The sequence below is a fragment of the Bos mutus genome, chromosome 9, assembly GCF_027580195.1.
Source record: "Bos mutus isolate GX-2022 chromosome 9, NWIPB_WYAK_1.1, whole genome shotgun sequence".
NCBI lineage: Eukaryota > Metazoa > Chordata > Mammalia > Artiodactyla > Bovidae > Bos > Bos mutus.
The window spans coordinates 33871491-33897327 of record NC_091625.1 but is presented as its reverse complement, the minus strand read 5'-3'; the positions used below and the strand labels follow the sequence as shown (position 1 = coordinate 33897327).

Below are 25837 nucleotides of genomic sequence, written 5' to 3'. Positions count from 1 at the left end.
TCTTCTGCATTGGCAGGTGGGTTCTTTATGACTACCACTACCTGGAGACATTAAATAAATTAAATGGAAATCAAATAACATTTTGTTGTTGTTGTTCAGTCACTTAGTCATGTTCAACTCTTTGCCACATGGACTGCAGCATGCCAGGCTTCCCTGTCCTTCACCATCTCCCTAAGCTTGCTCAAACTCATGTCCATTGAGTCGGTGATGCCATCCAACCATTTCGTCCTCTGGCGTCCCTTTCTCCTGCCTTCATTGTTTCCCAGCAAAAGTGTCTTTTCTAATGAGTTGCATCAGGTGGCCAGAGTTTTGGAGCTTCAGCTTCAGCATCAGTCCTTCCAATGTATATACAGGATTGATTTCGTTTAGGATTGACTGGTTTGATCTCCTTATGGTAATTCTGCAAGGAACTCTCAAGAGCTTTCTCCAGCACCACAGTTCAAAAGCATCCTCAGCCTTCTTTATGGTCCAACTCTCACTTCCATACATGACTATTGGAAAAACCTTAGCTTTGACTACATGAATATTTTCAGCAAAGTGATGTCTCTGCATTTTAATATGCTGTCTAGGTTGGCCATAGCTTTTCTTCCAAGGAGCAAGCGTCTTTTAATTTTATGGCTATAGTCGCCATCTGAAGTGATTTTGGAGCCCAAGAAAGTAAAGTCTGTCATGGTTTCCATTGTTTCCCCATCTATTTGCCTTGAAATGCAAATGCCATGATCTTGGTTTTTTGAATATTGAGTTTCAAGCCAGTTTTTTCACTCTTCTCTTTCACTTTCATCAAGAGGCTCTTTAGTTCCTCTTCACTTTCTGCCATAAAGGTGGTGTTATCTGCATATCTGACGTTATTGATATTTCTCCCGGCAATATTGATTCCAGCTTGTGCTTCATCCAGCCCAGCATTTCGCATGATGTATTCTGCATATAAGTTAAATAAGCAGGATGACAATATATTGCCTTGACGTACTCCTTTCCTAATTTGGAACCAGCGTGTTGTTCCATGTCCAGTTCTAACTGTTGCTTCTTGACCTGCATACAGGTTTTGCAGGAGGCAGGTAAAGTGGTCTGGTATTCCCATCTCTTTAAGAATTCCCAGTTTGTTGTGTTCCACACAGTAAAAAGCTTTAGCATAGTCAATGAAGCAGAGTAGATGTTTTTTTCTGGAATTCTCTTGCTTTCTCTATAATCCAATGGATGTTGGCAATTTGATAACATTAGTATCTGCCATTTACCTTATTTCCAAGGGCACATTCCCTTTCCCAGTCCTGATCACTACTCAGATGAAATCTCGTTATAGTTTTCTTGAACCCCCTTACTTGGATTTTTCCCAATTAATTGGCATCTTATATTGATTTGCAATTGTGAAAAAAAAAAAGTGGTTCTGCCTACATGTAAAGAGGAGTAATCTACAATGTTCTAACCAACTGGACATATCCTTTTTCTTTTTTTTTTTTATTTTTTATTTAAATATTGAAAAAAATTTTTACACTGTTGTGTTGGTGTCTGACTCTTCGCAACCCCATGGACTGCAGCCCACCAGGATCCTCCATCCATGGGATTTTCCAGGCAAGAGTACTGGAGTGGGGTGCCATCGCCTTCTCCAGTTTCTGCCATATAACAATGCAAATCAGCCGTAATTACACATACATCCCCTTCCTCTGTAGCCTCCCTCCCCTCTCCCCCAGCGCATCCCTCTAGGTTATCACAGAGCCCCAGACTGGACTTTCCGTGCTGCACAGCAACTTCTCACCAGCTATCCATCTTATTTCTGATAGTGTATATATGTTGATGCTACTTCCTTCATTCATCCCACTCTCTCCCTCCCCTACTGTGTCTACAAGTCCATTCTCCACATCTCTGTCTCCATCCTTTCCCTGCAAATAGATTCATCAATATCGCTTCTCTAAATTCCATACAGAAGTCAATGGCACCCCACTCCAGTGCTTTGCCTGGAAAATCCCATGGATGGAGGAGCCTGGTGGGCTGCAGTCCATGGGGTCACTGGGAGTCGGACACGACTGAGCAACTTCACTTTCACTTTTCACTTTCATGCATTGGAGAAGGAAATGGCAACCCACTCCAGTGTTCTTGCCTGGAGAATCCCAGGGATGGGGGAGCCTGGTGGCTGCCGTCTATGGGGTCACACAGAGTCGGACATGACTGAAGTGACTTAGCAGCAGCATCAGCAGTGTTAATATACTATAATTGTTTTTCCCTTTCTGACATACCTCACTGTTTAACAGGCTCTAGGTCCATCCACTTCACTAGAGCTGACTCAAATTCATTCTTTTTATGGCTAACATTCCACTGTCTATATGTACCACATCTTCCTTATCCACTCATCTGTTGATGGACATTTAGGTTGCTTCCATGTCCTGGCTATTGTAAGCAATGCTGCTATGGTCAGTGAGGCACATGTGTCTTTTGATTATGGTTTTCTCAGAGTATATGCCCTCAATGGGACATATTATCTCTTTGTTGTTTTTACTGACTCCCTCAATCCTCTCAACCATTTCTTGACCCTTCTTTTTCTTTCTTTCTCTCCTCCATGTTCTTTGTTTTCTAGTACTTCTTTCTCATCCTACATGCAATAAGGACAAGAAAGAAAGAGAGAGAGGAAGTGATGAAGGAAGGAGGGAAGGAAGGGAAAAAGGAAGGTAGGAAGGAAAGAAGAAAAAAGATTAACCTGGCATAATCAAGACTGAAGGACAAAGGAATTAGACTTGAAGAAATATGTAGACATAATTGATTGAAATCTATAGGACGGTAGCTAAAGAAATAGCTCATATTTTAAGAATAAGCCTGGGAAGTTTTTCCAAACTTTCAGTTTTCTTCATAGCAAATTTTGGATTAAATAGTCATTGTTATCTGGTAAGGTATCCTTATAACACTGAACTTGCCTATTTAAATTTTTTTCTTTATTGAGATAAAATCCACCATTTTAACCATTTTGAAGTATATGATTCAGTGTTTTGTTTTGTTTTGTTTTTTAGCATATTCACAATGTTGTGCAACCAACTCTACTAATTCCAGAATGTTTTCATTACCCACAAAGGAAACCCTATATACGTTAAGCAGTCACTTCCCAATACCCCACCTCCAGTCACTCACAATCACTAATCTACTTTCTGTCTTTATGGAATTGTTTATTCTGGACATTTCATATAGATGGACTCATACAATATGTGGCCTTTATATTTGACTTCATTCATTTACCATTAGATTTTCAATTTTCACCCATATTGTAGTATATATAAGTTCTTCGTTATTTTTATAGCTAAGTATGATTCCTTTGAATGAATATGCCACATTTTATTAATCTACTCCATAGTAATAGACACTGGGTGGTATCTGCTTTGACTATTATGCATAATTTTGCTACAAACATTTGTATTTATGTTTTGGTGTTTTCTGTTTTCTGTTCTTTTGGGTAAATATATAAGAATGGAATTACTGGGTCATATAGTAGCTCCATGATATGACATGACATGAGTTTGAGCAAACTCTGGGAGATAACGACAGGAAAACCTGGTGTGCTGCAGTCCACGGGGTCACAAAGAGTTGGGCGTGACTTAGCAACTGAACAACCACGAAGAGTAGCTTCATGTTTAAATATTAGAGGGACTGCCAAACTGTTTTCTACAATGGCTGCATTTTACATGCTCACCAGCAATGTATGAGACTTTCAGTCTCTCTATATCTTACTTTCCTTTTCCTTTAAAAAATTATAACCATCCTAATGGGAGTAAAGTGCTATCTCATTGTGGTTTTGATTTGCGTTTCCCTAAGGATAATGATGTTGAACATCCTTTCATGTGCTTATTGGACACTGGTTTACTTTCTTTGGAGAAATGTCTATTCAAATCTTTGGTCCGTCTATAAATTGGGCTACTATCTTTTCATTGTTGAGTTATAACAATTATTCAGATATTTTGGATACTAGATCTTTATCAGGTAAGTGATTTTAAACTTTCTGTCATTCCATGTGTTTTCACTTTCTTGATAGTGTGTTCCTTGATGTACACATTTTAGTGCAGTTCATCTTTTTCTGTTTGTTGCTGTGCTTTTGGTATTCTATTTAAGAAATATATGCTTACTCTAAGGTCATGAAGATTTATACTTAGATTTCCTTTTAAGAGTTGTACAGTTTTAGCTCTTATATTTAGGTCTCTGATTCATTTTGAGTTAATTTTTGTATATATTAAAAGTGTGAAGAAGAGCATCAAATTCAAAGCCCAGAAAGAGTCTGGGCAAGGAGCAAAATGTTTCTCAGAATCATTCTGCAATGAAAGAGAAAATTTCTTTTTCTTTTTTGCCTATGGTGCTAAAAAAGATCTAAAGTTTCAGAAAAAAAACTATTAGATACCTTTTATTGTGCTTAACTGTTCCAGTCACTGTCATAATAAAGAACACACCTAGGTTCTTTTTCACGATATTTTATTTAATTCTTACATCTGTGCTATAGTGTGGTATCTTATGTTGGCAGAACATGAGTCAAGCAGTCATCTACAAATGTGATTTTTAAGACACAGTTTTGAGAAGAAACAAGGGATGGGGCAGGACAGAGAAGAGGAAGAAGCCAAATAAGAATGTGTTTCCACAACCTAGATGTCCATCAACAGATGAATGGATAAGGAAGTTGTGGTACATATACACAATGGAATATTACTCAACTATAAAAAGGAATGCATTTGAGTTAGTTCTAATGAGGTGGAGGAACCTAGAGCCTATTATACAAAGTGAAGTTAAGTCAGAAAAAGACAAATATCATGTATTAACACATGTATATGGAATCTAGATAGTACTGGCGATCCTACTTGCAGGGCAGGAAAGAAGACATGGACATTTTGGACACAGTTGGGGGAAGGAGAGGGTGGGATGATATGAGAGAATAGCATTGAAACATATACATCACCATATGCAAAAGAGAAGACAGTGGGAGTTCGATGGATGATGCAGGGAACCCAAAGCCAGTGCTCTCTGACAACTTAGAGGGGTGGGATGGGGAGGAAAGTGGGAGGCTTTCAAGAGGGAGGGGGCATATGGATACCTAATGAGGATTCGTGTTGAAGTATGGCAAAAACCATCATAATATTGTAAACTGATTATCCTTTAATTTAAAAAGCTAATAAAAAAAAAAAAAAAAAAAAACAGGCTTCCAGAAATAGTCCAGCAGATGATGCTTCAGCCTGATCCCACAGAGGAACTTTGGATTATAAACTGCAGCTCGTATTTATCCACCACGAGGTCAATGAGCTAGGCTTTTATTTTCCTTAATCATCAGTCATTGGCTAAGGGCTATCCAGGGGATGTATAAACACTGAGGTACTGGGGCTCTGCCTATGGGCAAAGGTGGTCTGGTAGCCAAGGGCAGTTCCTCCAAAGAAGAGTCTCAGGTGCCTTCAGGTGGTGGGTGGTAGAGCTGGTTACTGGAAACAAAAGGAAGTTGAAGCTGGAGAAAGGGTGGTTCAAAAATGTAAGGGGGACCCAAGAGGATATGAGAAAGCACCCATGGGTCTGCTACAGATTGTTACTATTTCTTCCAGTTTAGAGAGAAAGGAACAGAAAGGTTAAGTGCCCAGAGTCACTAGGAGAATGAGTACCAGTGTATCTGACTCCAAATTCCTTTCCCCTTTAATGTGGTACCTCCAGTTATGAAGATACTCTCATTTGGGAACTTCCAAGAATCTTCTTTCTCGTATATCGCTGGGCTGTTTTATTCAAACAGTAAACTTTTTCAGGTATTCTTTGAGATCTGTAATGCATACAGAATTCTGTATGTGTGTGTATGTGAGTGTATGCATGTGCTTTTATCTTCTGGGAAGAGAATCTATGGCTTATGCAAGTTTCTTAAAGGAATATAAAAAACAAAATGTTTAGAAGCATTATTTTAAAAGATCATTTTCTATATTTACCTATTTTCCTGCCTAGGATTTTTTTTTTTTACTTGCTCATCAGTCTTATGTCTCTAAGTCATTGTTCTTAGGAGCTCAAATTATGATAATCACAAATGGCAATTTAGGATGATAAAGCTTTTTATTTCCCTTCTCAGAGCACTACTCTTATTGCATCTGAGAGGGATTGGTATGAACTCTTTTTTAAACATTTGATATAATTCAGCATTCAAGTCCTCTTGTCTTAGGCTTTTATTGTTGGAAATGTTTTTATTACTGATTCAATTTCTTTACTTATGATAAGTCTTTCAGGTTTTTATTTCTGACCAGTAGCACACAGAACTTACATATTATTTTGTTAGGGGGAAAGAGTTTACTTAAAAATAAAGCAAAAAATTCACTTGGGGCCTTAAATGGTTTGTGTTTCGCTGATCAATTCAACTGGATAATTGCCAGATATTCACTTAGTGTCCGTATGACATACACACACACATACAACCTGGCCATCAAGTGATATTTTTAAAAAGCTATTTTTAAATCCTAGTAATTTTCCTTGAATGTTTTTCTTCTAATTATGTGATACAAGTGGACAGAGTCTTTCTGTGTACACTTAACCACTAGGACTTCCTTTATAGAGTGAGTCTGAGGGTGTTTCTGTAAAGAAGGGACATTCTAAACTTTAGCATTGTAGGGCTGAGCCCCATGGACTGAGAAAACTCTGAGGCTTTGCAGAGAGGGGGTACTGGGTAGAGGAGACTGATACTGAAGGTTGTAGGGAGTGATGGTGGTATAGACTTAAAGCTTTGGGTGCCTGGATAGATGGATTGCCCCAACCTAGATCCAGGCTCTGGAGGTACCAGAAGAAAATCTCTGACAGAGAAGTGGTGACTTTCCCATAAGTTATGCTGAAAAATGGGTAAGGGTCAAATACACTCATAATCTTAGCCACTTTGACAAAGTAATACTCTTAGATTGTTTTACTCCTACCTATAATCCACCCTTCAGCCACCCACCACTTTGGGTCCCATTTTGCTTTTTCCATGTTATATTTGGATATAATATAGTTTAATATTGTTAAATTTCAGGAGTGATCTATCTTACTAATGTTCTAAATGAGGATGGCAGGCTGCAGGTTGTGGTGAAAAAGTGTGAATGAAAGCAAGATATTTGCTCTCTCTGGAGAGCACCAAACATATAGATGGTAAGCACAGGGCAATATCTGTCAAAAGAACAGAAGATGGAAGGAAGGAAGGATTCTGTGTCAATGGGGCAACACATAGCCCAAGTCTACTGATTTCTTCTTAAAGAGAGAACAAGATATTTTCCCCCATACACGACTATCTCGGCATTTTAGATTGGAAATGAAATGTGGCAATCTCATTTTTTCATTTCCGCAATGGTCCATTGCACTACCACCAGGTACGAGGGGTGAGGAATCGTCAGGGACACGTTTAAATGACAAAATATGTAGAGACTGGATGCATCTTTTCCTCTAAGCTCAGAGCCAGATCCCCAGAGGGCAGAGAGGCAGGCATTCTGCGCTGGGGAGCAAGGCAGTCTTGCCACTTGTGGGCCGAGATGGCGTCTGTCCCGGTCACTGAGAAGACCCCTCACCACCCCCCGCCCCCCACAGCCCAGGATTACTCTGGGAATAAATCAACCCAGGCCATGTTATGCAAAGACTGAGCGGTGCTCTGAGGTCCCCGTCTTCCGGCCTGGGCGTGCAGATTCAGGGCTGTCCCCTGAAGCATCCTTGATGTCATCTGAGAATAGAGGTGGGGAGAGTTGCTTCTCCCCTCCCTCGGCATCCTCCCCGCCACCCCCGCCACCCCGAGATGACAGTGTCGCTTTCTTGGTTCTTTGGAGAGCTTTGGGTGTGAAAAGTGTCCTCAGTCCCCGCTCAAGATGGGAGAAGAGGAAACAGAGGGAAGGAGATGTGGGGAAAGGGACTTCATTGCTCAGGCTTGACTCGCGCAGGTGAGGAAGTGAGTTCTGAGCAGAGCATCTGTCAGGATGGCAGACAGGTGGAGACAGGCAGTCCCGCCTCGGCCCACCCGGTTCCCTGGGCGGTCAGAGCTGCACCTGGGCCGGGCCTTCCTTCTCCGCGACGCCCGGGGGATCCCGAGCCGCGGCCTCCGTCTCCGCCCCAGCGGCCCCGGGTCCGCAGCCCCGCCCCGCCCCGCCCCGCCCCGGCCTCCCGGCTCCGCTGGGCGCCGGTCGAGCGCCGGGCGCCCAAGTCTCGGCGGCCAGGAGGATGGCCAAGCTCCCGGAGCTGGAAGACGCCTTCCTGCAGGCGCAGGCTTCTCCCCCGGTTTCTCCCGAAGTCCAGGAGTGTTGTGTGCAGCTCCTGGGCAAGGGTTTGCTCGTTTACCCCGAAGAACGGGTGTACCTGGCGGCCGAAGCGCAGCCGGGGCGCGCGCTGGGCAGCGGGGAGAAAGCGGACGACCCGGAGCTGCCCGGGGGAGTTAAATCCGGTGAGTGCTCTGCCCTCCCGGGACGTGACTGGGACTCGGATGTAGTTTTAAAAGGGCCTCCAATAATAAAGATAAACACATCGCAAACGTACATGTGTTTCCCCTAGGAAAATGCTGGTCGAATAGAAATTAAGTCAAAGGGATTTTGTATAACTCCTCCGAACCCCCATAGGCCACCCCGTTTGACCCCAAGATACATTTAGAGCTAATTAATTGATTTTATATTCTGTTTTCCTTTATCATCTTTTCAACTGGCAATCAGAAATGCATTTAAGCAATGGTAACTTTTCCTCCGAAGAAGAGGATGCGGATAATCCAGACAGCAAAACTAAAGCAACCGATCCACACCTCTCACAGAAGAAAACCATCACGCAGATTATGAAGGATAAAAAGAAGCAGACCCAGCTCACCCTGCAGTGGTAAGGCTCCCTCAAGAGTACCTATAACACCTGTTGAATTTTTAAAGTCAGTATATTCAGATTCTTTGCTTTTCTCCATTTGGTTTTCAAACTGTCTTGGAGGAGTTTAAAAGACCAATTAGAAATTCATCCAAAAATTGTTTTCACTGAATGTTTCGTATAGAGACATATCCTGGTACGGGTGAAAAATGATCTGCAATGCAAATAAAAATCATCACTTTGTTCACTATTGGCTAACTTCTTTGTAATTTCTTTGTTGTAGTTTCATTATTGTAATTTCTTTGAATGTAAGCAATAATGAATTTTTAATAACTTATTTGTTCAACATGCAATCAACTCATAAACTTTTATGTTTATAAAACATGAATCTTAAAAATAACTTAAAAAGAGGAAGGATCTTAACATTACCTTTTACTATAGAGCGCAAATTCAAAATTGTGTATCAATTGTGTATCAGTTCAGCCATATGATGAAATATGTTTGAACTAGAAGACATAGATCAATCAGTTAAAATGGTGCTATTAACTTAAATAAATATTCAACTATTTTAAAAGTAGCTTTTATATATGATTTATTACAGTGAATATCACTAATTAGATTTTGTGGAAAATCTTCTAAAACCAAGAGTTTATCAATAGGCTCTCTAAGGTCCTACAGAACCTTTTATAATATTGTTTCAAAAGGAGGAGGAATCTAAAGTAGAAACATAATATTAAACTTCCCTATGTAGGGTAAAGAAATTTCCTCCCAAATTCCAAATAGGATGCAAATAAGTTAAAATGTCTATTTGCTGATAAGTTACACAATCTGTTTATATGTAAAATGTGATCTAAATCTTAGAAAAATACAATAGAAAAATCAGTATCTTAATAAAAACTAGTACATTTTATTTCATTTAAACATTGAATTACAATTTGCATATACTAAATGTTTGTGATTGTGTCCTTAATTCTTCCAAACATTTGAAGTACAACCTTAATATCCTTCTAAAATTATGGCTAATCTATTGAAGTTGATATCTCATTTATTAGTTAAGAATATACTAGAGCAATAAATAATTGAGCTAACTATCTTAAATATTTAGGAAACAGCTATTTTCTTTAGGTTAATTGGGGCAAAAAGGTTTTGACTTCAGATATATTATGAAGGTTTTTTGAATGATCACTTCCATTCAATTTGAGTGAATGGAAACAAATTTGGGTTTTTATTTTATAAATATAAATACATTACAATTAAAGAAAAAAGTCATATCCAAAATTAAGATTGTATTTATGTCTAGGATTAGTCAGTATTTTGAAGACAAAAACAGTGCCAACACCAGGTGAAAAAGTGGACATTATATGTGTCATTTAAATATAGTTTAAATAGTTGAGTATTTCTCAGTAATTTTCATATGTTTTGAGGCTATAAAATGTCATCATTTTTGTTTGAACTTTCCACACTCTCACCCCCTCCCAAAGAGATATATAGTTTTTAAAAAACCTAGTGGAGTTATTCACCTTTTGATAATTTTCCCTTACGATTACAGATTATAGTGGGGATGTTAAAAATTAGAATTAAAAATTAAAGTGAAAAAATCTGCCTGAGTAGCTTCAATTTTCACTCTTAGCTAGGTGTTTGGTTTTATGTATGCAGATTTTACTTGGATTTCCATCTTTCTATGACAAAGGATAAAAGGAACCAAATCCCAGGAAACACATCTTGTAGCTTTCATCTCACGCACCTTGGGAACATGTTAAATCAGAGATCTTGAAGAGTTTCACTCAGTTTTAACCTAAATGTATATTCTATATTGCATTGCTCTTGTATAGTAGTAATTATGATTTTACTGTACATAAAAAGAATGTAAGTAAATTTTAACCATTATTATCTACTGAAAGGGTAGAAGAATTGAGAGTAGAATCCACAAGTTCTGATTTCTTGATGGCTGTTCAGGTATTTGTAACACTTAAATATATGTTATTACATTTATATAAATTGTGTGCAGTTGCAATTGCTGGTATCCAAATTAAGTGGAATTATTTCTAAATTTTCAAAGATTATATGATTATGTTTATAATATAGAACTGAATTTAGTGTCATGTTTGGTGGCATCTATAGAGAATAACATGTTTTGTGAGTACAGGATCTTTTAGGTAATTGTAAGTACTGATTACAGCAAAAAAGGGTAGATAGAAATAAATCGGTACTATTTCAAACTTAAAGTTAATGTATTCTTATGTATTTTGCAAATAAATGTGTCACCATACTTCCTCAACTATTCAATGTTCAGAGCCAGTTTGTGAGTGAGTAAGAGATTGTAGGCATTCGCCAACCTGAAGCCTCTCAAGAATGTTATTTTAAAAATCCATCACCTTCAATTTCACTATTCATATTTGGTTATCACAGAGCAAAGCCTGATGAACAGTGAAGATTTACTCAGGAGTAAGGCTTATTCGGGCACATGGACCAGGCAGAAGTGATTTTGTCTTAGCCATGGGTGTTTTAACTGCACTAACAGGTGTTCATTGAGGTTCTTGTTCTTCTAACTTTAATCCTTGTGATTATATTTTCAATATTATCCAGAATAAAAGAAGTCTACTTATGTCTGCTCATGAACACATTTATATAGAGTCTGTGTTCAAAAGGAGCATTAAAACAATGTGAGGGGGAAGGAAAGAAGAAATAAAGAAAAGGTCTGAACTAATTCTTTGCCCTTTTTCTTAGGCTTGAAGAGAACTACATTGTATGTGAAGGAGTTTGCTTACCACGGTGCATCCTTTATGCACACTATTTAGATTTCTGCAGGAAAGAGAAATTAGAGCCAGCCTGCGCGGCCACCTTTGGAAAGGTAAATAACACATTTTGACTATACTGCCTTACAACTAAAGTCATATGAGGCAGACAGTATGGAAACAAACTTAACTGTTCAAGTTTTCTTACAGAATATTAAGAAATCTGTTTGTAAATGAAATCTCTTAAGGACTGCATTTGGAACTACTCTATGTTTAATGTAGATTTTACCTACTATTTGTTTTACCTTGAACTGTAATTCTATATGTTTTAAATATTAGAACCCTGGCTACCAGATTTAATGTGACCTTAAAAGAAGCTTCAGATAAGTTCCATTCCCTTCAAAGAGGGATACATTAAAAAGAATGATATGGCCTGTACTGAGAAGCAAAATTAAGTGGAAATGACAAGTATCTTGTTAATATAATTGGTGATTGCATTTATTCTATCTCATAAACAGTTCTCTTAATTCTCCATTTGCTCTTATGTATATTTATACCCCAAACTCCCGAGACGTTGTGACAGGATTGGTTAAATTTCTCTCCTTTAAAAACATTCCTTTTTACTGAACCTGTGTGGTTAGGATGGGAATCGCTATAACTGATTGCTACTGTATTTACATACATGGGACTCATTTTAAGAATTTGGAAACAGTATCTATCTCTTGAGAAAGTCTTGTTTTTTGAGATTCTTGTCCTGCTCTATTGTCTTAAAAAATCTCAGATATCCCAGAAAAATTGGAACTTTAGATCTCAACTATTACATCTCTTATCAACTGAAATCCAAATTCTAACCTGTAGAGGGACTCATTGTATTAGAAAATAATGATGACTATCGTCTGGCTTCTCAGTTTTTTTTTTTTAATAAAATAATTTATGAATTTATTTTGAAAACTTATCTGTTTACAGCACACAGTATGATAAGGGCATGGTAATCCAGTGATTTTGGTTCCAGCCTAGGCTCTAATTTGTTGGGAGACCTGAAAAGCACTTAACCTCCTGAAAACTCAGTTCACTCATTCTATAAAATGAGGAGGTTGCATAAGACGACTTCTAATATCCATTTTAGCTGTAATATTTTACTAGGCCTCCTTATGATAGTAATTCTTAACTGTTTGGGGCGCCATGAAACACTGAAGATAGGATAAGAACTACAGAACCAGTCCTCAAGAAATTGATGCACATTAATGCATAAAGTCTGCCATGGAGTCTTTAGAAGATCATGTCTAGATCTCCTAAGATTCAGGTTAAAAGTGCTGTTTTATGCAGAAGAGATTTTTGTTCATGACTCAAGCACTAATTTTTAGTCAGTTTAGAGAAAAAGAATTTAAAACACTGAAATTTGAAACCAAAGAAAAGAAAAAATTTAAAACACTGCTGTGGAGATCTGGTAAGACAAAGAAAATTTCCATGTCCTTTCAGAGCTGGAGATAGATATTTAATTTGGGTGAATCTCTGCAAAGAATTACTATAAAGAAACTCAAAATTTCCCACAAACTATATAAATAAAGTAATAATTGTTCTAGTAATAATATCAAGCAAGAGCACATATTGGTATAATCTGCTTTGGAAATTGAGAAAAGGGCAATGGAACAATATCATCAAAAAAAAAATACCTCTCTCCCTGTGCAGATGTGTCATTATGTATCAATATGTGTATGACATTATTTTTTCCAGACTAAATATTTACTCAAAGCTCAACATTTGTTTTCTAGAATTAATTGATCATGGGAGGCTTGCAATAGAACCCCACACCTTCTAAAAACTAAAGTAATTGACTTTCTTTTCAGACAATTCGTCAAAAATTTCCCCTCTTGACGACTCGGCGGCTCGGAACAAGAGGCCATTCAAAGTAAGGCACATGAATAAGCACATTTCAGATCTGTACACATGGTACCTTATACATGAGGACTAACACAGTGTGAAACAAGGATTGTCTTTATCGGTGAATAGAACTAGGTATTCTCTTCTTGATAAAGCAGAGAACTGCTTTACTAACTATTAAGACCTAAAAAGAAAAAAATAAATGGATTTTAGAATAATGTTTAAAAAGCTAAATTTACACAGAAAAATCATTTTTTTCTGGTGAAATAATCTTTATTTTATTTTACATTATTATTTAATTTTGGCTGTACAGGATCTTTGTTGCTCTCGGGCTTTTCTCTAGCGAGTGGGGGCTACTCTGCAGCTGTGGTGCACAGGCTTCTCATTGCGGTGGGCTCACTTGTTGCAGAACACAGACTCGAGGGTGCATGGGCTTCAGTAGCTGTGGTTCCTGGGCTCTAAAGCACAGACTCAATAGGTGTAGTGCACAGGCTGTTGCTCCATGTCATGTGGGATCTTCTCAGACCAAGAATCGAACTTGTGTCTCCTGCATGGGCAGGCGGACTCTATACCACTGAGCCACCAGGGAAGTCCTCTGGTGGAATAATCTAAATGAATCATTTTTACAACCTTAAAGCCATGGCTGAAGGTACCAGCATCATGAAAAGGAAATGCAAATGGATGCCTAAGTGACTGGGTGGAATCCACACACTTCCAAAGATCAGGAAGGGGAGGGAGGGATTGAACATGGTCCAGGTTCTTCTTCTGTTTTTTTTTTTTCCCAGATAATAATTTATTTATATCGCCCTGTTTTCCATTCAAGACAAATGACAGGCACAAATGACTCAATGGAAATATAAATATAAAACGAACAGTCACGTTTTCTCTCTGTTGATAACATTAGCTTTTGCTTATCTCTCGTGACAATCTCTGCAGAACCTTCAGCTACAGGTTCCTGTTCATCCATTATTTCTTTTGTCCACCATTTTTTTTTAGTTTTTCCTTTCCTAATGTCTACAAACATATTCAGATCTCTTCTGTGTTGATAAAAATAAAATTATCTCAAACCTGCTATACTCTTCAATATTGCTGTTATTTTTCTTCTCTTTGCTATTTCTTGAGAGTAGCTATCTGTTCACTTACCTTACCACTGATCACATACCTCTGTCTCGTCCATTTCTTTACCTGGACAAAAACTCAATGGCTCGTTTTTACTGTTGCTGATCTTCCTAGGCACCTGTCTAGAGTTTGAATCCACTGATAATGTCCTCTTAAAATAAATAAATGCATAAAGCTTCCTCTATGGCCTTTCTGTCACACCACTATCAAGTCTTTTTCCCTCTTCTGCCGTTTATTTTCCAGTTTATCCAGTGTCTCTTTCTGCCCTAACATCTAGTCCATATTTAATTCAAAATTTTCTAGAAGCCACGTTAAAAAAGTAAGATGAGACAGATGAGATTGATTTTAATATTTTTTTAAGCCAACATATCCAAAACATGATAATTTGACCATACAAAAAATAAAATTATTGATGAGATATTTTACATTCTTTCTTTTCTACCAGTGTTTGAGATCCCATGTGTATTTTATAGCTACACTACATAGCAATTCAGACTAGTCACATTTCAGATGGCTCAGTAATAGACATGTGATCTGTGGTATTCTCTTGGCTAGCTCAGCCTTAGTCATTTGCCGAAAAAATAGATCCTATTTTATTATGAATTCTCTTGAATCTGTGTCTCTCTCCATTCATACTTTCAAAACCTGACCTTGACCCTGTCTTTCTAGTCTGTTCAGTACAGTTCTCATCTTGACCTTGTGAAGTTCAGATTCAATCTTTTCTCTGTCATCCTCAGACACTTTCACCTGCTCTTGACAAACTTTTCTAACCTCGACATTAAAGGCCCATTACGATTTAGTGCCAAACCATTTTCTTACCTTATTATCTGCTCCTCACTTTTCAGCATGCAGCCTGTGCTCTCACCAGTTTATTGATCACTTAGTTCCGTTTGCTTCCCTCTCAACTGCCACTGTTTTGTTCTTGCTGTCTTCCTCCATGGAAGATCTCCTTTTCCCTAGAAGGGAACGGAACCCCTATCCATTTAAAAGAATGTCTCCTGAACTTCCTCTTCTTTTGAATCTTTTCTTTGCCTCTTGACATTTTGTAGGCTTTTTCTTTGCACCCTCATGGGAGAAGGCAATGGCACCCCACTCCAGTACTCTTGCCTGGAAAATCCCATGGATGGAGGAGCCTGGTGGGCTGCAGCCCATGAAGTCGCTAAGAGTCGGACATGACTGAGTGACTTGACTTTCACTTTTCACTTTCATGCATTGGAGAAGGAAATGGCAACCCACTCCAGTATTCTTGCCTGGAGAATCCCAGGGACAGGGGAGCCTGGTGGGCTGCCGTCTATGGGGTTGCACAGAGTCGGACACAACTGAAGTGATTTAGCAGCAGCAGCAGTTTTTGATACCTATCCTAGTGGGAAATTAACTTATCTCCTCCTCTCAAAAGATAGTGTTTTGAAGATAGAGACTTTGTCTCACCCATTCTTGTATTCTTCCTGTGGTCTGCTATGTAATAGATTGGACTCCCCTGGTGAAAGTGAAAGTTGCTCAGTCGTGTCCGACTCTTTGCAACCCCATGGACTATTCGGTCCATGGAATTCTCCAGGCCAGAATACTGGAATTGGTAGTATTCTCCTTCTTCAGGGGATCTTCAAGCCTGGGATTGAACCCAGATCTTCCGCATTGTAGGTGGATTCCTTACCAGCTGAGCCACAAGAGAAGCCCAGGATTTCCTTGCTGGATCAGTGGTAAGGAATCCACTGGCCAACGCAGGAGATGTGGGTTTGATCCCTGGGTTGGGTAGACCCCTCAGAGAAGGAAATAGTGACCCACTTGAGTATACTTTCCTGGGAAATCCCATGGACAGAGGAGTCTGGTGGGCTACAGTTGAAGGGGTAGCAGAAGAGTCGGACACAACTTAGCAACAAAACAAAAACAATATAATAGATTATCAATTAATATCTATTTCACTGATTCCTGTTAATGTTAATAGTATTGTGACCTGAGAAATGAAATGCCAGATTGAAAAAGACAAAGTTGGCTCATTCCTTCTAACCAAATCAGCTTTTTTTCAAAGTTGAATCAGTTTAACTGGCTAATTTCTACTGAATTTGATTCCTGCTGAACTGTGTAGGGAGATAAAAGATTAAATAGTGTTTGAGGTAAATAGACAGTGGAAAAAGAGGCTAAGCAATGCAGAGAAATCCTCTTCACGGGGTCTACAAGAGGACAAGCAGGCAGGCTGCAGAGAAAGTCAATTAATCCTAGAAGGAGCCTTTAGGATTAGGAATGAATCATTAACCTTGTCCATTGTGACAGTGAGGCTCCCGTGTGTAGGTTTATGTTGTAAAACAATATGTAGTGACTTCAGGGAGTTTGTTTGGTATCGAACAGCTGATGCCCAAGAGCATAGCATTAACAATTTGAATTTGTTCCTACTTTGCTGATATGCCATTTGCTTTTTATAAATTGCATATTATACTTTTGGTACTTGATATCATGGGGACATTTTTTTCTTTGTATCAGCTAAGTATGTTGAAAGATATGGCAAGCTGTAGAGTTTGTATATTTTGTCATTGTTCATATTTTGATGTAATTATTCTTAGTGAGATGATTTTCCTGACTTTTTCATTTCCAAGAAATACTCTTAGACTTTTTTTTAATCTTAGAAGATAATATATCAAGAGGTAGAGTCACCTAGTGGTCAGGATTATGAGGTTTAAAGTTGAACAAATCTGAGCTTTAATCCCATATTCCCATATATAACTGGGTGAGTTGTTCAGCTTTTTATCAAGAAATTGGCTATGCCATTAGCTATTGGATTTGGTATGAGAATTAAATGAAAAAAGTATAGAAATGAATGGAGACATGAATATGCTTTCAACCTTGCTATCCTTAATAGTAAAGAATTATTATTAATAGTAATATGAAATTAATAATATATTATTCACAGTGCATCCAAAAATCAGCAATGCAACTAAAAGTTATTACTTATCGAGCACTACACACACATGCACACATACACACTCACTCTCTAATCTTTACGATGACAATACAAGATTGGAATTACTGTGTTTTGCAAAGGAGGAAACTGCAGTTCAAAGATCACTGACTTGCCCAAGGCTATGTAGGTACTATAACATAAAAATGTTGGCATTTAAATCAACGTTTATTTGGCTCTAAAGTTTGTGCTTTAACAACTGATAAAATTTCTTCTCTCCAATATGTCATATCAAAAAGTTGTATAATTGAACTTTTGAGATTTTGAGGTATACATTTTATTTATTTTTTCTGATATAGCAGTTGTAAATGTTCATTAATATATTAGACTCTTCTTCAAAGAGCTAACAACATTTCTCAAGCATCAACATAAGGCATTTAAAATTATTTTATATTTATTTAGACATATTTTTGTTTTCTATAAAAGCAAATTTGTAGCACAAACAGTTTTACATTCTGCTTTGAATTTTTGTCCAAAATTTCTCTATGTTGGCATATTATCTTTACAATGATCGTTTCTACTGGCTGTTTAATATTTCAAAAATTTGCCTTTTATGAAAAATATTTTTTTATGTGTTTGGAAATGTGAAAAATTGATGAAACAAATATAAATGAAGAAGTAAGCATGTTTTGGAGAAACAAGATTTATAATTTCTCCCAATTTTACTAGTAATTTTGGAAAACTTTTTGTTGTCATTTTTATAATAGTGCCCAGAATGTATAATCACTAAATATCTATTAAATTATTTCTAACATATGAATAAATTTAGTATTAATTTATTTATAAGTAAATAAATAATAAACACAGTCCTCCATCCTTCCATTCACTCTCACCATCTCCTTCCTGCCAAGGAAACTAACAATCCCAATGGCAGTTTCTGCATGTTCTCAATACCAGTATAAAAACTGACTTTGCTTTTGAGGTTTTTTTCTCTCTTCTCTTTGATTCACCACCAATGTCAATAATATACTTTGATTTTCTTTCCTGTGCAAAATTTTTAAATTTAGATTTTGAATAAATAGAAATGGATCAAAATTCTATAGGTACAAAGAATGTTTAATGAAAAGTAATTTCTGCCTATTTTATATCATGAAAGTATTATTTTGAATATAGTATATTATGGATTTTTATTGATGTACAAAGCATGGTGCTAAAGAGTTTTAGACAATAGTAAAATAGGGTACATACTGTCAAAAAACTTTCACTATTAATATTCATGTATTCAGTAAACATTTTACTTTGTGTCCTGGTGCTGACTAAGCCCTAGAGATACAATGATTAGCAAAAGAGTCTGTGTCCCACCCTTGCTCAAAACCGCTCAGCAGGATAAGGGAAAAGACAGGGGAACCCACTGAGCAGATTTCATGAGACTTCATGCACACAGTAAACTGTTTGATTTGAAGTTACATTTTAATTTCTTGTAGACTTTGATCAGTCAAATCTCGGTTTTCAGACATGACAGATAAAAGCTATTATCTTATTTATTAGTAGTGATTTAGTGGGTTAATAAAACTGATATGGCAGCTGCTCTTATCATAGTAAGTTATTGCAAGGCCCTGAACAGCTTAATCCCATCATTTCCTTATCAGTTATCATTTGTCTAATGTAAACTAACATCAGGGCTACTAGCTCAGTGGGAACATATGTTTCAGGAATTCTATATAATGACAAAATGGAAAAGAAGACTTATAGGTGTAGGTATAAACTGATCATCAAATGAAGGAAAGTATTGGACACAAAGTAAATATTTTAGTACTAAAAAGAGGAGCAATAATTTCATTTGTCCTATTAAAATATAACGCACTCACTTTAAAATGTGGACATAAAAATTAATGAATAATTTTTCACCATTCCTAAAATGTAAATGATGTCTGTCACCTGATACAAGGCAAAGGACAGTTGATGCTAATGAATGAACACAATTTTGTTAATCACAAGGACTACTTGTATTATGCAAATGTTTTATTAGCTAAATTAGGTAATCATACCCAGGATTCTTAAGCAGTCATCATATATCTTTTAGGATAAAAATGGATAAAAATCATATAGGGAGAAAGAACTGTGAAATATTTGGAAATAGAGTAACCTACAGGATAGGCATTGTCTATTGGTATATAAGTTAAAAAAACTATTTATCCCATAGTGAGGCAAACCTCACTTTTTTATTCAACATTTACCTGTATGTATTCTGATTATGTTAGAATATTTCTGGCAAATATTTCCTAGCAAGATTTATTTTAGGGTAATATTTTAACAACAAATAATGATATAAAATGTTGCAAGTGAGATGAAAAAATTCACATATGTTTTGTTTGAAATTACTCTCCCTTGTTTATGAGTTTTATCTTCAGCTGTTAGGAAGACAGAGAGCTGCTCAATTATCTCTCTCAAAGACACTAAATCATCACTCAGATGATAATACGTTCCTAGTTAGACTAAAAGGAAGATTAAAGGGGAAAGATTATTTTACTGGCACTAGAAGAAACTGGATATGAAGTGTGCTAAAGCATTACAATGGTCATTGCAAAATATTGAGATTTATATTTCTAGCAATTTCTAGCCTTTTCACCTAAATACACTGACTGCCATGTCCTTTATATACATTGTTCAGATATACAACTTTTGTTCAACTCCAAAATTTTACCAGTAACCTGAAAAGGCACAGTCTTAGAAAGCAGTTATTGAAAACTATTGGCTTTAAGAAAATGTGTGTTTTATCAGTTTCTAGATTTCTAGCAGAAAACATTGACTGGTCCAATAAATGAGGATTTTTCTATACATTAATTTCTAAAGGGGAATACAATGAAGGGAAAGATAAAATTCCCTTCCTCTAAATCTTACTGGTCAGTAGGAGAGAGAAGCTGTGTGTGCTCATACCAGTAGTACGAGATACAAAGCTACATGGGATAACTGACCAAGAGTTCGAAGGACAGAGAAATTAATTTTACCTAAGATACCGTGCAAAACTTGCTTGAATCATGGATAACAAGTGAGGACGTGTAGGAAGAAGGCATTCCCAGAGCAGAGCTCAACAAGATAAAAGCACGAAGGGAGGAAAGCACACATTGTTTAAGGAAAGCAAGGAACTCAAAAGAGAGAAATTGTCTTTATTATTATTCAGTATAAATAGTTACTACCTATTAAGCGACTATTACATGTAAAGAACTTTACGTATACTTCACCTTGAATTTCCACAGCAGCCTGCAAGTAAAGTAATATTTATTTTACTTTACTTTATAGGTAAACTATATATTCAATAAATGTAATAGTTTATTATTATTATTATTATTCACAAAAGTGAAAGTGAAGCCTCTCAGTTGTGTCTGACTCTTTGCGACCCCATGGACTGTAGCCTACGAGGCTCCTCCATCCATGGGATTCTCCAGGCAAGAATACTAGTGTGGGTTGCCATTTCCTTCTCCAAGAGATCTTCCCGACCCAGGGATTGAACCCGGGTCTCCCTAAATCATTCAGTACTTGTGGTAGAGTTAAAGGAATTAGTCAATTTCCTCACGTCACATTAGACAAGAGATTTTAAAATCTCTATCAAATTTTAAATTGTGCTGTGTTTAAGTGTATGATACTGTATGCATGCCCTTTATTAACAAATTCTTGTTTTTAACATTTTCTTTATGATATATTGTTATTTTTAACTTTTTTCATGTGATGAATTTATTTATTCAACAAATGTTTATTACCTTTATAGGGAGCTTATATTCTAGAGGGTATGTTTGTTTACATATAGAATTTCAAATATGAAACATTCAGACCAATGGTATTGTTCTTAATGATTCAAGTTAGCTATTAATTCTTAATGATTAATGCTGAAGTTGGAGAGGGAATGTGTCTGCTGAGTGCAAGCATGTTTGAACTATATTTCATCTAAGAATTTCTAATTATAAATTAAATTAAGATGCAGTGTAATTTTCGTATCATGAGTATGGAGGGAACATGATCTCACAGAGAGTGCTCTGTGGAGCTTCGGGTTTGAATTTTGTCTTCAAACTCATAACCTTTCACACAACTCATTCAAAAAAATCACATAACCTTTTTGAACTTTGCTTTGAAATGGAAATATTACTTTATCTGCAGGCTGCTGTGGAATTTTGAGGTGAAGTATAGGTAAAATTCTTTACATGTAATAGTTGCTCAATAAGTGGTAACTGTTTATACTGGTATTGACTATCACCTGCTTCAGTTTTAACACATGTTAGTTTGCAATTCTTTCTTTGCATGCTTCCCCCCGCCCCACAAGACTACCCACTCCCCCAGGGCGGAAACCCTCATCAGTATCTTTTTGAATCGTTAGCTCCTAGCACACAGTAAGCCTTGGATACATGTTTGAAAGAGTGTTCACTCTTTCACTAGTTCCTTGTTGGCCAGCATATTTATAAGGTTGTGCTCATGTAACATGCTCAAGTACATCAACATGTCTCAATTATGAGACATTGCTAATGAGAAAAGGGCTGGCTGCTTCTCCCTTCTAGAGTGGAAAATTGCTGACCAATTACCTTCTTCAGGTGTCAATGTATATCTGGTTGATGGTGTCATTTATATGTGACCTATGAATAAAATACATTACTTAAAAGATTTTTTTTTAGATATAACATCTTGATTCTCATTGTAGGTGGAGGTATTAAATACTTCTATTTTTAAGGATGTGTGTGTGCTTAGTTGCTCAGTTGTGTCCGACTCTTTGCGACCCCATGGACTGTAGTGAGCCAGGCTCCTCTGTCCATGGGGATTCTCCAGGCAAGAATACTGGAGTGAGTTGCCATGCCCTCTTCCAGGAGATCTTCCTGACCCAGGGATCGAACCCAGGTCTCCCGCATTGCAGGTGGATTTTTTACCATCTGAGCAACCAGGGAAACCCATTTTTAAAGATATTCTGTCTTAATGACGAGAAGGGAGGAAGCAAAATAATAGCTGTTTTATAAAAATAAGGAACAAATGAATTGTGTAATAAAAATATCCTTTCCTTAAAAATATAAAGTAAAAAAAGAATTACAAATCCGTTAGTATTTTGGGGGGTCCTAAAGGATGTTGCAATTTTTACAAAAAGTGATCATCAAGTGATATTTTTAAATGGAAGTAAAGTTTGCCTAAGGGTTTTTCAGTGTGGTCACTGCTCTGTGACTGGCAGGCAGCTGGGCTCAAGAAGCCATGAACCAGGGTGAAATGCAGAAACATATAGGTTCCTGGTTGATTATCCAGGTCTGGTTTTTAATCATTGTGTTGACAGCTCACACGGTGGTCAGGATACAGTGTGCCAGCTAATATTTGCTGAACTCATGGTTATCCCTTTGATTTGTCTTACAAATGTTGTCTACCACATGTGAAGGCAAGTAGTTTCTTCTCAGTTTACATGGCAAAACATTTCATCATGGTGTAATATTACTTACATGTTGAAAAAAGGATTATAAATGAGAAACAAGAAGATCAAATTATATAAAAGAATGAGTGCTGAGTGCTAAGTTGCTTCCATTATGTCTGATTCTTTGTGACCCTATGGACTGTAGCATCCCAGGTTCCCTGTCCATGGGATTCTCTAAGCAAGACTACTAACTAGAGTGGGTTGCTATGTTCTTCTCCAGGGCATCTTCCCAACCCGGGGACTGAACCCATGTCTCTTAGTCTCCTGCATTGACAGGGGGATTTTTTTTTACCACTAGCACCACCTGGAAGATCAATCAGCTTTAAACCAATGCTTACTATGTATTGCTTCAGACAGTGGCTACAATGATGTTTGTATTAATTCATTTTTAATTGGAGTATAATTGATTTACAATGCTGTGTTAGTGAAGTTATTTGAACTGTGGCATCTATAGAGCAAAGAGCAAGCTTTGCAAAAGATCGTGAAATTGCAGTTTATTTTCACTGTAATAGTTTCTCTTGTTCTCAGGCATCTCTTGCTTTATTTAACCCAATACAAAGTCATTTTCTTTTGGTATCTTAGTTCTAAAACCTAATAAAAGAAAAATAGTTATAATTATTTCAGACTTATGTTCACTAATCCTAATATGCTTGGCTGAATGTCATCTAAATATGTCCATTTGTTATGGTTTTTAGGTATTTACCTTATTATTTTCTATTACTATAGCTGATTTTGGTAATGTCTTTATCTATGATTTAAATAGTTTTCTTCTTTTAGCTTCTAATTAGAGACAAATGAACTCAAAATTTTGGAGTTTGCTTAAGTTTCATATTTCCTTCATTTCTCTCTTTGTCCCAATATACCATAGAGGTGCTTTTCCCTTATCTACCAGAGGGTTATTTTCTTACTGTAAAAATGGAGCTTATTCTCTTTAGGTTAATAGACTGATTTTGTTTTTCTTCCAAAACTGAAGGCTTGAACACTTATTCCAAGTCTGCTACACTCATAAAATATCTTCACTACCTTGATCAAATAGAACAGCTCTTTCTGAAGCATTTCTTATTATAATTATGTATTTTTTTCATATTTAGAAACACTTTCTTTTTCATCTCAAATGGCCCAGCGTCATTAGAGGCATCTTCTCTACCATCATACTGCCCTTGAAACCTAATGGGTGAGAAGCCATCTCTGGGACTCACATTTACAGAGGGCTCTGTTTCTGCCCTCTTTCAGCTGGTCTCCTCAGGAGACAAGGAATTCACAGCCCACATGGATGTGCCCACCTGGAGACCACATGCCCCTTCCAGCCCACATTTTAAGTCCATGGGGCCCAAGAACTCCAAACGGCCTCAGGCCTGCCTCCTGGGCCTATGTAGGCCTCTTCCTTCATCCATCCTCAAGAGACATAGACCTCCTGGGCTGCTCGGGGGCACCTGTTCAGGTGTGTGTGAGGGTGGAACTTGGATGTGGAGGTTGGAGTGGTCTCGAGCAGCCCCTCACAGTGAACAGAGGAGCAGAGGCTGGGGGAGAAGTGAGGTGGGGATGGCTCTTCTCACACCACCATGTTTCCTCATGGAACTTCAGGAGGCCAGGCATTCTACGTTCAGACCTACCTGCCAGATCATTATGGCGGTATGCTGTCACGACAGGACAGGGACATTTTGTTTCACAGTGTGTTCACTCGATTTATCTATTTTAAGTAATTAGGTATAAGGCCTGTGGGCCTCCATTTGTACTCTTGTCCTGAGACTTGAAAACATTTAAGGTTAGAGTTGCTCTGCCAAGTCCCATCTTTATTATTGAGGTCAGCAAAGGGGCCTTGAAACATAGATCCTCCATTGTCTTCTCCACTTCAAACTCAGATGGCAATGCTAAGAAATGAATTTTTTAAATATGATTACACTGAAGTCTACTGGAAGCCCCCTTATCCTTTTATTTCATTCCTTCCCTAATTTTAGATGAATGCAAATTGAAATGGTAGATAACCAAATATTTGATGGTGCTATATGGTAGGCAGAGAAGGGAAGGGAAAGTGAAGGCAGAAATGAGCAAACTTTGGCCACCCTCACTAAATACCCGCTGTCCAGCTGGTGTTTGTGGCCCGTGTGTAGCATTTGTACTTGACTGTAAAGTAAGTCAGGATTCTGCAGTTGAGGAGAATGGGGTACAACTTGAGATTCCATGGGATGCTACATTTGCCTGTGTCTCCAGTTCCATGGAGAAGGCAATGGCACCCCAGTCCAGTACTCTTGCCTGGAAAATCCCATGGATGGAGGAGCCTGGTGCACTGCAGTCCATGAGGTCGCTAAGAGTCACACACGACTGAGCGACTTCACTTTCACTTTTCACTTTCATGCATTGGAGAAGGAAATGGCAACCCACTCCAGTGTTCTTGCCTGGAGAATCCCAGGGATGGTGGAGCCTGTTGGGCTGCCGTCTATGGGGTCGCACAGAGTCGGACACGACTGAAGCGACTTAGCAGCAGCAGCAGCCGGTTCCATAGAGACACTGATAACAAACTGTTCACACTGTTAATTCCATGTTTCATATTTCCACTGATTCATCACATAGTTGTTTTCTCCCCATTGTTGCACAAAAACTTGAAGTGAAAATGACAGTGAATTGGGCTTTTCACTCCTCCTGAGGAAAATAACTTTTAAAGGGTCATATGCTTTTGTACATATTCTTATACATGACATCATTGTCTTCCCCACACATAAAGTCATATTCTTCTCCATTCAATAAATGTACTACGAAGAGGACCCACTGTTTTCTGTTTCAGTTGACCACATTCAAATTGAACCAAGCAATTTGTAGATCGTTACACTGGATATACTTAGAGCCAGTGTCTACATTTACAAATTTAAGTGCCTACAGTTAAATGCCTGCAATTACATTTTTTTTTCTTTTTATGCCTTTTGAAACCTAATTTTTTAGAGGTTTGAGGGGATTGGCAGTAGATGATTTTCCTTCTTTTTCAAGCTTAGAGCCAGAAATAGGACCATAAGTTGG

General features: G+C 37.6%; 1 protein-coding gene across 1 annotated transcript in view; it reads left to right on the top strand.

Moving 5' to 3' along the window:
- Window positions 1-8148: 8148 nt before the first annotated feature.
- RFX6 (regulatory factor X6) overlaps window positions 8149-25837 on the top strand; it is a 52820-nt gene continuing 35131 nt past the window's right edge. Inside the window, exons 1-4 of the mRNA XM_005896856.3 lie at window positions 8149-8368; window positions 8631-8787; window positions 11494-11617; window positions 13349-13410. Of these exons, the coding sequence (XP_005896918.2) occupies window positions 8149-8368; window positions 8631-8787; window positions 11494-11617; window positions 13349-13410 (563 nt within the window). The remainder of the gene's footprint in view (window positions 8369-8630; window positions 8788-11493; window positions 11618-13348; window positions 13411-25837) is intronic.